The sequence below is a fragment of the Sinocyclocheilus rhinocerous genome, unplaced genomic scaffold (assembly GCF_001515625.1).
Source record: "Sinocyclocheilus rhinocerous isolate Xijiao unplaced genomic scaffold, SAMN03320098_v1.1 scaffold6468, whole genome shotgun sequence".
Taxonomy (NCBI): domain Eukaryota; kingdom Metazoa; phylum Chordata; class Actinopteri; order Cypriniformes; family Cyprinidae; genus Sinocyclocheilus; species Sinocyclocheilus rhinocerous.
This window is the reverse complement of record NW_015645974.1, coordinates 50,767-63,601: the sequence shown is the minus strand read 5'-3', so window position 1 is coordinate 63,601 and position 12,835 is coordinate 50,767. Positions and strand designations below refer to the sequence as shown.

The window sequence follows — 12,835 nt, the reverse complement described above, 5'->3', positions numbered from 1 at the left end:
TGTGTGTGTGTGTGTGTGTGTGTGTGTGTGTGTGTGTGTCTGGTTTCATTTACTCTGTGTCCGTCTGTGTGTGTGTGTGTCCTGCTGTGATTATGGAGGTTGATTTTCAGCTGTCCAAACATCCTCTCACTTACACAATCACAACACACTCTCTCTCTCTTTTAGAGATTGGCCAGGATGGTCAACTAGTCGTCCACCAACCAAATATTCACTTATTTTTAAGTACTTTTAACATTTTTTTAATATTACATTTTAACCCTAAAAAGGGCAAACCCATAGAGACATCAGAAAATTAATTTAATGCTATTTTCCATCTTATTGGGACTCAAATAATACAATTTCATGATTTTTTTCAAAACTTGACTCTTATATTTGATTGTAATGTTTGTATCCCCCAGGATACGTCGCTTCTTTGTTGGTATAAATTCACTGAAAACAGAACACTTGTTTATCAATGCTTGTTACAGCATGGTTGTAATTCCTGAACGCTTTGGAGTACAGACCTAACATTGGTCTCTTTTTAAAGAAGACGCATAGCAGATTATTGCTGAAGTGAAAGCATTTCAAAAAAAGGTGAGATTTTCTTTGGGCACTATACCAAAAATAACCACTGGGTTACACCCAAACTCTATTGAATTTTTCTAATGCAGTTTTCTGTCACAAATCAATAATTTTCTGTCACAATATGACTTCTATTACAAAACAGTCACCAAATATGGAATCTTGACTGTCAGACCTTTCCAACGATTTGTCAAGATTACAAAAAGGTTTGATTTTCTAAAACACAAGCCACAAAGTCACACACTCTATGTTTTATATCTTGATTTATACCCCTAAAAGGGCGACGTATCCCCTGAGATACAAACATTTAGAGACAGATTACAAAAAATATAAGCATTTACTTTATAAAATTTCAGTGTAAACCTAATAAGCTAATGCTGAACAACAGCTTTTTAAACAGGTAAGTCCCCTCCAGCATGTGTAAATGTGTGAACTAGATCAACTTTTATCGGAGGGTGAGTGGATTTCCCACGACAGGCGGCCATGCAGTTTTAAATGCTGCCCGTGAGCTAAACAAAGAATGGAGAAACAAAGTCACCTCATCTAAATATTCACAACAAACACCCTTTCAACATGAAACCAAGAAATGAGACCTTCACTTTCACTGCTTCTCTCCACAGCTTCTCAAATGTTTGTATCCCTCAGGATACGTCGCCCCTTTTAGGGTTAAAATAATAAAAATAAAATCTAATAAAAATCTGTACTCAAACAATAATATTAATATGTGTGTAAATGTATGTGCCTGTGTATTAATAGTTTTAATAATTATTATAACAATATTAATAATATAATATTAAATAAAATACGAAAAGTACTTTCAAATCTGTACATGAATTATTTTTTATATTATTGTTATGATCATTAAAACATGTCTGTTTGTGTGTGTTTTAATAATAATATTAATAATATTTAATAATAAAATATTAAGATTATTATAATAATTTAAATTAGAATAATTACATTTTTTGATTATTCATTATTATTATTATTTTTATCTTTTTAGGAAAGTCTTCGAAACTACATCCGTCAAATCAGCTCTTGTGTAACAAATTGATTCTGGTATTTTTGTGCAACAAACATTCTGGATAATCTAGTATATCTATATGTCGACAGTCAATATTTAGTGTTCATAAATCATAATGACCCTAAAGCAGCCCCATTATTAAGACCAGCTAGTCAGCTAGTCGTTCAGGTAACTCACCTGTCTTGTTGATGAGCCTGTTTACATTCTCTCTGTCTTTTTTCTTGTGTGCGTTGGTTGTGTATGAACAGACATTATCGCTGCCTTCCCTGTGCTCATGTGAATGCTCTCAGAAACATCTGATTTCATTTTGTGACCTGGTTTTTGTTTCACTGATTGAAGGGCGTCATTGACACACACACACACATGTTCCACACGTGTTCCCATGATCCGCTGTAGATTCCTGTGGCGTGACATCACTGCGCTGGTGCTCTCTCTCCGCAGGCGCTGTGCATTAACGTTCAGTCGAGCGATGTGTGCGAGACGCTGGCGCTGGTGTTCTGTGGCGCTGATGTGAGCTGCGACACCGGCGACCCCGAGCTGCCCTCCCCGATCGCTCTGGCCCAACACCACGGACAGAACCTGCAGCTGGAGCTCCTCATGCAGAACCGCAACACAGGTGTGCGCCTCGGAGAACGTTGCTATAACTACGTCAGTATACTACATTTACTGACGTTCGACCTTTTGACCTACAGAACTCCCGAGGTCAGAGGTGAAGGTTGCCATAGATAGGGTGCACTACATGGCCCCGCCCTCCGTCACGCATAATGGGTTTCTATTCAAGACCGGCTCCATGGCTCGACCAATCACAGAGAAGAAGGGAAAAGAAGGTGAGCCAATCAGTGAATAGACATTTTTCTGAAATGTTATGTGCAAAATGGTTTCAGAATAATTTAATCTGATTTGAGTCTGTCCGTCTGTGCCTGTTAGAGTTCAGTCGGCGCTGGTGTGTGCTGAATGACGGGAATTTTAGCTACTATGAAAGTGACAAAAACGCTACACCGAACGGAGGATTGAAGATGAAGGAGATCGTCTGTCTGGCTGTCAGCCCTCCTGAGACTCATGGGTAATCTGGCCCACAGCATGTGTTTAAGGACTGTCACCTATCTGACAGCCTGATAATATAAACGTCTCTTTCTTTAGGTACGATCACACGTTTGAGCTGTACTCGGACGCCGAACGCTTGTATCTGTTCGGCACTGATAATCCCGAGACCATGCGCGAGTGGGTCAAATCCATCGCAAAGGTGACGTCACACCTGTTCTGAACCGATCGACGGGTTTTATCGGGTTTGAACAGCGTCTCATTTTCAGAACACCTCTCTGTGTTACAGTCGTTCATTCCTGCGGGTGCGGAGCATCTGTTACTGAAGGACTTCGAGCGCATCGGCCGGCTGCGTTATAAAGACAGACTGAACCGGGAGATGTCAAGACTGGGCTGGTTCTGTTTGGTGGGGTCCAACCTGCACATCCGGCTGGAGGAGCACACCGCAGACGAGACCATCGACCTGCAGAAGCTGCTGGAGCTCTGTGAGTCACAAAATGCCACCAAAATCAACAAAATGACTCCAAAACCCAACAAAAATGCAACCGAAATTGAAAAAATGGCATCAAAATCAGCAAAAATACCACCAAAACAACAAAATGACACAAAAAATGCAACCAAAATCACCACCAAAACCAACAAAAATAGCATGAAAATCAGCAAAAATACCACCAAAACCATCAAAATGACACCAAAAATGCAACCAAAATGACACCAAAAAAAAAGCAGCTAAAATCAGCAAAAATGCTACCAAAACCAACAAAAATCATCAAAAATATAACCAAAATGAGCAAAAATGCCCCTGCAGAATTAAATAAATTACGACGGTCACTGTTAAAGTGAAATGTGAAAATGAATGAAACATGTTGATTGTGGCATTTAGGATTGCAAAGGGGTGGAAAATTTCCAGAAAATTTCTCTAAACTTTTCAAAAGTTTCCAAAAAATCCAGGAAATTTTCTAACTTATTGCAACCCTAGTGGCATTACGTTTAGATCTGCTCACATTACACCAAAGATTCCTGTTTAGCTGTTGTTTTTTGCAGTGTTGAGCATCATAACCAATCACACGTTTCTGTTGAGTGCATGAATGTAGTGGCCAATCAGAGCTGTTTAAATTAGTCACTGGTGATTAAAGGGATCCCCGGGTATTAAGACATGTATAGCTTAATATAACGTAAATTATGTCTCTTATTTAAATATATAGTAGAAACCCCATGAAAGATGTATGTTATTTAAAAAAATCGACATGGTTTTTGGACTATGGGGGGCGCCATTATTTTATGTGCACAGTACATTCTGCGTCGATGACGTCAAATGGTTGCACTCGGTGAGCTACTGGCGCTTATTTCTATAGTTTGGCTTTTTACCGCAACACAACTCGGTGCTAGTCCAAAATATGTATAAAACGATGTGATTTTTAAAATAACATAAATCTTTAATGGGTCTTCTACTACATATTTCAGGAAGAGACATCATTTACGTTATATTAAGCCATACAAGTCTTAATACCCAGGGATCCCTTTAAGAAGTATTTGTCATAAAAAGACAACACTGATGCCATTCAATTAAGGTATTTATAAAAATTGCTTTTATGAATGTAAAAATGCTCCTGGAAATCAATTACAGCTGCCAAATATTGACCTTTTAATGGAAAAGTTAATTATTGACCCTGCTGTGAACTGAGCGTGTGTGTGTGTGTGTGCAGCGATCCAGCCGGAGAATGAGGTTCTGGTTCTGGTGGAGCGAGGCAGGTGAGCAGGTCGAGGTTAACCCGTTTAAGTCTCATATGTGTGTGACGGCGGGCGGAAGCTGACTAACAGGACGTCTCCCTGCAGGACGCTGTACATCGAGGGCGAGAGGAAGCTGGACTTCCTGGGCTGGGCGGCAGCCATCCAGAGGAATGCTGGGAGTTCTGGAGACACACTGAGTCAGCAGCAGCTGACGGAGGCCGACATTCCCGTGATCGTGGAGCGCTGCATTCATTTCACCACTCAATACGGTACTCAACTCTATTCTGCTGTACTCTATTCAGCTCTTTCTGACACAATTCTGTTCAACTTGATTCAGCTGTTCTGCTTTATTCTAATCTTCTCAACTCTACTTTGTTCAACCCCATGCAAATCTGGTTGTGCAACTCTATTTTACACTCTTTAATTCTGCTTTATTTAACTCTTTCTGACCCAATTCTGTTCTTTTCTACTTGATTCAGCTGTTCTACTTTTTTCTAATCTCTTCAAATCTACTATCAAATTTGTTCGGTTGTTCTGCTCTATTCAAATCTATTCTACACTTTAATTCCGTTTTTCTCTATTTAACTCTTTCTGACCCAATTCAGTTCTTTTCTACTTTGTTCTTCATACTTCATTCTTCTTTGTCCATCTCCATTTAAATCTGTTTAGTTGTTCTGCTCCATTCAACTCTATTCTACACTTTAATTCTGCTTTACTCTATTTACTCTTTCTGACCAAGTTCAGTTCTTTTCTACTTGATTCAGCTTTGTTCTACTCCATTCTAAACTTCTCGACTCACCTTGTTTTTAATTCACTTCTGTTCAATTGTTCTGCTTTGTTCAACTCAATTCTATTTCATATTCAACCTCACTGAATTCTATCCTACTCTTATTCTCTGTTTTTTTGTGTGAAAGAAACTTCAATCAAGTCTTTCTTTCTGTCCAAAGAATCAGGGGCAAATGAATCCAATTTGATTTAAATGAAATTGTTTCTGAGAAACTCATGTAAATGTTTGACTGCAGACAGCGATTGAAATAACACACACACACACACACACACACACATCACAAAAACATCACTTAAACAACAGATTCCTCTTGTGTCTCAGTAATCATGTGATCTTTGTCTTACTAACTAGTATTAAACAGTGAGCTCACCTAATGAGATTTAATGAGCTCCTAGATGTACACGTAACATATTAACAGATGATGACATGAAACCATGACAGTAAATGTGTCCCTGCAGACATCAGCTGACTGTCTGAGCTGCTGAGCTGTCTCTGATTCAATTTCATGATTCGTTTGGACTGATTTTGCGAAGCGTTTGTGAATCAGGGGACGGTCAGACAGAACTTTGTTCAGGAGGAAAAGCATTGAAGTATCACATGATAGAAACATTAACAACAAAAAGCTTGACACACTAATGGACTTGAAAGCAGTGATAAACTGATACTAACCAGAAAACTCAAGCCAAATCACCATTATTTGTGTAGCACTTTTCATGACACTGTGTCAAAACAGCGTTACAGAAAGGTTTATAGAAATACTTTTTGTCCATAATGTCTTTAAAGTCCCTATTGAACAGGTTAAATATATTAAAATGAAACTTTTTAAAATTTGTAATATTTGTAGTTCTATTAATATTATGTTGTTTAGGGGTCCATTAAGCATCATAAGTGTGTGTTGCTGTGTGTAAATGATGTTGTGTGTGTGTCCTGCAGGTTTGACCTCAGAGGGAATCTACCGTAAGAGTGGTGTGAACAGTAAGATCGCCGCCCTGCTGGAGGAGTTCAGACGCGACGCCAGGTGCGTTTGGCTGAAGGAAGGTGAACATCAGATGGATGACGTGTCCAACGTCCTCAAGCGCTTCTTCAGAGGCATCGAGGAGGGATTGTTTGGCCTGGAGGCGCACAGCTGGCTCAGCGCTACAGGTTTAGACCACTGGAATATTATGAAATTATATATTATTATTATTACGGCACGACGCTACAGCTAAAATGTTAACTAATAGATATCACCATACTTTCCCAAGTCGATTAATTATAGTATATTAAGACAATAGTTTTTTATTACAAGTTTCTGAAATGTTATGTTTAAATATGCATTATCTAATTAAATATGCACTAATTTGCATACAGTTTCAGAACAGAAATCTGAACATTGGTTCAAAATTCTTGTCTGATTTTGTTGGCATACTAGAGTTAAAGGTTTTTATAGAGGGGATTTTAGATTTCTCTTTTTATCACTGCATAAATCAGAAAATACCTTCAATAGACTGAAAGCAAACACAATTTTACCATGTTTTAGGAATAAAATTGTTATAGAAATCAGTGTGAATGATATACTGTATGAACAAACCCTTCAGTAAAACCCTTCAGAATATAGATATGAATAAACCCCTAAGTTTTGGTGCATGTAAGTGCTGCAGAAGTGCAGAAATAAACTCCAGATATAAATATGTACTGTTATTGAAATCTACAGACGCAAATGGATAAAGTACAATTAAATAAACCCTTAAATGTCTATTTTTTATTTTTTTCACTAGTCTGAAAGAAGACAAGTGAAGTGAAATAATCCAAATGTCATATTGTGTGTGTGTGTGTGTGTGTGTGTTCAGCTTTTTCAGACGAGAGCAGTCGGATCTGTCAGTATCGTCTTCTGTTCAGTAACCTTCCCCGAGTCAATCAGGCGACACTACGAGCGCTAGTTAATCATTTATACTGGTGAGACAAGCACTCTTCCTCTTTCTCATAGAGCACTTCCTCATAGCTCTCCTTTCAGAGAAGTGTTGAAAGTCTCTCTCAGACCTTCTGATGTGTGTGCGTTTGCAGCGTCCAGCGGTTTGCGGATCTCAATCAGATGAATCTTCACAATCTGGCCATCGTGTTCGGTCCGACTCTCTTCCAGGCGGACGGGAAGGACTACAGCGCCGGCAGAGTCATCGAGGATCTCATCCAACACTACGTCACTATATTCGATGTATGTTTGCATGTGTTCAGAAAAAATGTTTCCTGCGATTTTATTTTCCTAGGACATTTTAAAGTGAAGTTATAGGAAGTGCACATATCTGTCTGAAGAGTCTGGACTTTGTGTAGAGTTGATAAAACGGTTCAGCACCAGATACATGCAGTCACTAGCGCCATCTGTTGGTGAGATGAGAGTAAGAACTGCAGTGGCAGCACTGTGTGCTTGTGTTGCAGGTGAACGAGCAGCAGCTGAAGAAGCAGTTAGATGAGATCACATACATCATAAAGCTCAGAGACAACCTCGCGCCTAAAGCTGGAACGGTAAGAGTTACAATTATTGTGCTGTGTACCAAGTCATGCATCACTGGTGCTATTGCTGATAGTCAGTTACAGTAGGATTCTTTTTTTCTGAATTTTGCAACCCTAAATGACTGAATTTGCAGCAGCTTTTCTAAAAAATTTATATTTGCTGCATTTTTCATGTTAATTTGCAGTAGAAACAATAATCATTATGTATTTATAAAATGTGACCCTGGACACAACCAGTCATAAGGGTCAATTTTTCGAAATTTAGATTTTTGCATCATCCGAAAGCCGAATAAATAAGCTTTCCATTGATGTAAGGTTTGTTAGGATAGGACAATATTTGGCTGAGATGCAACTATTTGAAAATCTGGAATCTGAGGGTGCAAAAAAATGTAAATATTGAGAAAATCATCTTTAAAGTTGTTCAAATGAAGTTCTTAGCAATGCATATTACTAATCAAAAATTAAGTTTTAATATATTTACAGTAGGAAATTTACAAAATATCTTCATGGAACATGATCTTTACTTAATATCCTAATGATTTTTGGCATAAAAGAAAAATGTATACTTTTGATTATACACATATCACATCACATTATTGGCTTTTAATGAAATCATCAAACTTCTGCAGTTCCCTCACAAACCCCAGTTTAAGAAACCTGACACTAATCAGACTTACAGTTTTCATCAGGTTGACTATAAAAAAAGAAATCACTTTAAAGGAACACCTTGAACCAGACACCTACAGCATCTCCTACAACACCCTAGTAACCACCCGAACACCCTAGCAACCATATAGCATCACCCACAACACCCTAGTAACCACTCGAACACCCTAGCAACCATATAGCATCACCCACAACACCCTAGCAACACACTGAAACACTCAGAACTCTATGCATATGTATAGCAGCACTCTGGTGACACTCGCAGGAAGCACTGCTCATTTCAGTTAGAAAATATTAAATAGTTATTCGTTTAGTTTTTATTGTAATTATTTATTAGAGGCTTTGTTATTTGTGGCTCATGTGTGTGTGTGTGTGCGTGTGTGTGTTTAGGGCAGTGGTGATTTTATTTGTACAGTTTACTTGGAGAAGAAGAAGGAAACAGCTGAACAGCATGTGAAGGTGCGTTTGACCTTTGAACCTGAAGGTCAATTGTAAAAAAAAAAATCTGAACAACATCAAGGACCCACTTACATATGAAATCAATGATAAGTGTTAAAAAATGCTTTTAGTAGAGGAGATAAGTCCTGCTTTACATTTGCAAGGATACAAGTCAGTGTTTTTGAATAAATGTTCACGTACAACCTCCAGATTCCCGCCACGATGACGGCAGCAGAACTGACCTTTGAGATTCTGGACAGACGGAAAATCAGCGTTAAGGAGAAAGACTACTGGTGCTGCTTTGAGGTGAACGAGAAAGAGGAAATGGGTGAGTCACAGAACACCGGTTACCCGTCATACACGCGTTACAGTAACACGGTGGCTCACAGGTGTGTGTGTGTGTGTGTGTGTGTGTGTCAGAGCGGCCGCTGCACTATCTGGAGAAAGTGCTGCCCATCTTTCACTCTCTGGGCACCGACAGTCACCTGCTGGTCAAGAAGCACTTCTCCATGGAGGCCATGCTGGTCTATCTGGGTAAGAGACTGAGCTTTAGTTTGGACACACATGTGTGTGGATAAATAAAAATGTTTTCATGCTACTAAATGTAAGCGGGTTAATCTATAACAGTGCTTCTCAACCATTTGACTCCAAGACCCACCATTGCCTACAACAATATTCAAAGGCTAATATCTGCTGCAATGGCAATTTTTTTTAGTAGTTTTGATCTATAGACTGATAGTTTCTGTGCATTTAAATTTCTGCAGGGGTTTTAAGAGCTAAATGTTTTCCAGGGTTCCTGCACTTTTAAGCCAGTCAATTTGTAAGACTTTTTTAATTATTCGTGATTTGCTGGGTTAAGGATCAGGATTTTTAAAAATATTCATTACCTACAATTTCTGCCTGATAGAATATTTTAGAGCTTGACATAACTACAAGAATCTATATTCGTTATAAAAATGACCTTGGTGTTTGATTAATTTGGGATAGTGTATATGACTTTCTTCTTTCAGATGAATACAATCAGTTATATTTAAAAATGTTCTGGCTCTTCCAAGCTTTATAATGGCAGTGAATGGGTGATATTCAATAGTCCAATAGAAGTTCTAGTAATTAATTTTTAAATTATTACTTTGTAATAATCTATATATTTAGCTTTTTCAAGGTTGTGGTAATCCTGTTTTTGTCAAAGACAAAAACAGCTATGATGTAGGGGTGTGCGATATTGACAAATAATATCTCGATATTTTCTGGGATTTTATCGATAACGATAATTAGACAATATTTTGCTGATTGTGTTATTGTGCTGATATCTTACCTAAATTTTTTGATATTCTTCATATTCTGTGTGGTGGTCAGTTCACACTGATAGAAATTAATCTTTCCCAATAAGTTTAAATTGATTTTATGGGCATTTTTACCTTTATAAGCCATTTTTTAAGCCAAGTGTGCATTATCTTTTGAGTCAAATTCTTACATTTAACCAGTGAATTAGAATAATAAGACATTTGGGCTGTTACCAAGCAAATTAAATCAGTATCAATAAAATTCATCTTTGCAATGCAGAGGAAACACAGAAGCTGCGTCTGAAGAGGCATTTAGATGTGTTTACACACTACTGTTTAGTGCAGAACATGAATGCATTTAACCTGCAATTACAAATGCATAAATAATGTTTTGATATATTAAACATAAAATGTTGAATACTGTTATTTGAAATTATTTAAATAATAAAAAGAAACCTTAAATGTGAAATGAAACCCGCCAGCAGGTGGCAGCAAGTCACTGTTAATAAGTGAGTCATTGCGATTGAACCGAATCATTTAAACGGTTGATTCATTCAGGAACGAATCGCCGACATGTTGCTCAGACACAAAACAGTGTTTGGAATTATTTTTGTTGGTGAAATAGCGCAAAAACAGGCAATGTGGTGTCTAAAACATAAGTCTATTAATTAACTTCTTGTTTATTTAAGTGTTGTAAAAAAAATCAATATTACATTTGTAATCAAAATGGTAAATATTAAATTTTTTCTCCAAAAATTACCTTTTATTATTGATTTTTTACAACAGTTCAATAAACAAGAAGTTAATTAATAGACTTGTGTTTTAGACACCATATTGCCTGTTTTTGCGCTATGAAAAAAATGACACACTTTGTGTGATAATAACTATATGAAATTATATAAATACATGCATTTTCTGCCCCCATGTCTTGAATTTTGTGATCATTCTAAATGTATTTTAATAGACTGAATCAGTGAAAGAACGCACTCTAAATGCGCGCTCGCACTAGTCTAGACTTCACGTAATGTATGCGTGCGCTCTGTAGGTGTGTTTTGAACGGGCTTTTGCAAAATACTCTATAATGTCAAATCGCACATCGTTAAAACAACAATTACGATATTATCGCAGATGATATATATCGCACACCTCTACTGTGATGGTGAATTAAAAAAAAATAGAAAAATGTTTTAGCTCATTTAATGCTTGTTTTGTTTTATTTTCAATCGTTAAGTCATCTTGAGGCCCTTGGAAGTTTATTGAGGCCCCTAGTGGACCTTGGACACCTGGTTGAGAATATAATACACTATAATAATTAATAGATGAACTTTATTTAAAAGTGGTAGAAGTCTACATGTGCTCATGTAGATCAGGTAATGTGTGCAGTGTGTTCATTATAATCTCTATGTGAGAATATTTAATGATTCTGTGTGTGTGTGTGTGTCTGTGTGTGTGTGTGTGTGGTACAGCCAGTAAAGTGGAGGTGTCCAAACACGGTATGATGAAGTTCAGAGAGGAGAGGAGTCTGCTGGGTTTTTGCAGTCCTTTTAGTACTTCAAGCTAAACTAAATGAAAATAAGAAATGTTGCCTTGCCTACTATCTGAAATAAAATGAAGTTTTTGTGTATTTTATTTCAGTTTATCATGCTTATTTTATTTATGGTTTGAGTTAATGATTATAATCTTAGTGTGTAAGAGCAAATGAGTGATTGATGTTCTGCTTTGAAACTCTCATACACAGAATCTGCAAAAGCTGCAAAGCCCAGAGCTGCAGTGTGTGAGTACAGATAGTGTGTGTGAGAGCGGTTCCTTCAGGGTTTGGTCGTCTGTGGTCATTAATTCACTTTATGTGGAAACAGTAGAAGTGTGTGTGTGTGTGTGTAGAGATTTAGTGTCCACTGCTCTCTCTTGCTCTGGTTTAATGGGTTCTCAGGTGGTGGTTTTCCTGTAGTTTTGGGCTCTAGATGGAGTGAGCGTGTGTGTTTCAGTAGGTTTATCTCTCTCTTTCTCTCTCTGTTTCTGTAGAGTAATCGTCCCGAGAGAGAGTGGCCCGTCAAGTGTCTGAAAGTCTATCACGGCATGAAAAAGAAGCTCCGTCCACCGACATGGTGAGATCAAATCTTGAACTGAATCTGTTCTAAACCCTTGTGAGCTTTCTAACTAGACAGCATGTTAAGGTGCTCATGACATCATCTAGGGTTTTGTTTCATGCATTAACATGATTTTCTCCAAAGCAGCTTTTGAAACTCATAATAGTGCAAATGTTCAGCAGAAGCGGATGTGCTGTGATTTCTGACCAGCAGGTGTCAGTGTGAGTCAGGACAGAATCAGAGGCTCTTCCATGAATCCTCTAGTTTCTTCTGTTTGAGCTGTGTTTAAATTATATTGAGACGAGCTGCTTCATAAGAGATGTCAGTGTAGTGAACGATCAGGTCAGATTCATTTACAGCATCTCAGCCAATCAGACCAAAAACTCCCATCTGGCTCTTTGTATCATCAGCTGCATTTGAGCTTTACACACTCCAGATTCAGAGTTTCTCCTCATTTAAGAACATCTAGACATGATTATCTGTGGAAATCAAGTGGTGTTTAACCCTTTAATCTCTCTGTCTGTCTGTAGTTGGGGTCTCACAGTCCTCTATGAAAGTGAGAAACAGGAAAAGCAGGAGAGACAGCAGTGGTGAGAACACACTCACACTCACACACACTCACACTCACACTCTCTCACTCACACTCTCACTCTCTCACTCACACTCTCACTCACACTCACACTCACACTCTCAACTCTCACTCACACTCACACTCACACTCTCACTCACA

General features: G+C 38.0%; 1 protein-coding gene across 1 annotated transcript in view; it reads left to right on the top strand.

Annotated features, from left to right (window-relative positions):
• Window positions 1-1,996: 1,996 nt before the first annotated feature.
• LOC107706945 (arf-GAP with Rho-GAP domain, ANK repeat and PH domain-containing protein 1-like) overlaps window positions 1,997-12,835 on the top strand; it is a gene marked incomplete at its 5' end in the record, with an annotated part of 23,693 nt that continues 12,854 nt past the window's right edge. The window contains 19 exons of the mRNA XM_016510796.1: window positions 1,997-2,201; window positions 2,278-2,412; window positions 2,513-2,648; window positions 2,726-2,828; window positions 2,916-3,111; window positions 4,333-4,378; window positions 4,463-4,626; window positions 6,078-6,287; window positions 6,974-7,079; window positions 7,188-7,335; window positions 7,557-7,643; window positions 8,688-8,756; window positions 8,946-9,063; window positions 9,156-9,269; window positions 11,485-11,565; window positions 11,685-11,704; window positions 11,757-11,792; window positions 12,041-12,123; window positions 12,636-12,695. Of these exons, the coding sequence (XP_016366282.1) occupies window positions 1,997-2,201; window positions 2,278-2,412; window positions 2,513-2,648; window positions 2,726-2,828; window positions 2,916-3,111; window positions 4,333-4,378; window positions 4,463-4,626; window positions 6,078-6,287; window positions 6,974-7,079; window positions 7,188-7,335; window positions 7,557-7,643; window positions 8,688-8,756; window positions 8,946-9,063; window positions 9,156-9,269; window positions 11,485-11,565; window positions 11,685-11,704; window positions 11,757-11,792; window positions 12,041-12,123; window positions 12,636-12,695 (2,117 nt within the window). The remainder of the gene's footprint in view (window positions 2,202-2,277; window positions 2,413-2,512; window positions 2,649-2,725; window positions 2,829-2,915; window positions 3,112-4,332; window positions 4,379-4,462; window positions 4,627-6,077; window positions 6,288-6,973; window positions 7,080-7,187; window positions 7,336-7,556; window positions 7,644-8,687; window positions 8,757-8,945; window positions 9,064-9,155; window positions 9,270-11,484; window positions 11,566-11,684; window positions 11,705-11,756; window positions 11,793-12,040; window positions 12,124-12,635; window positions 12,696-12,835) is intronic.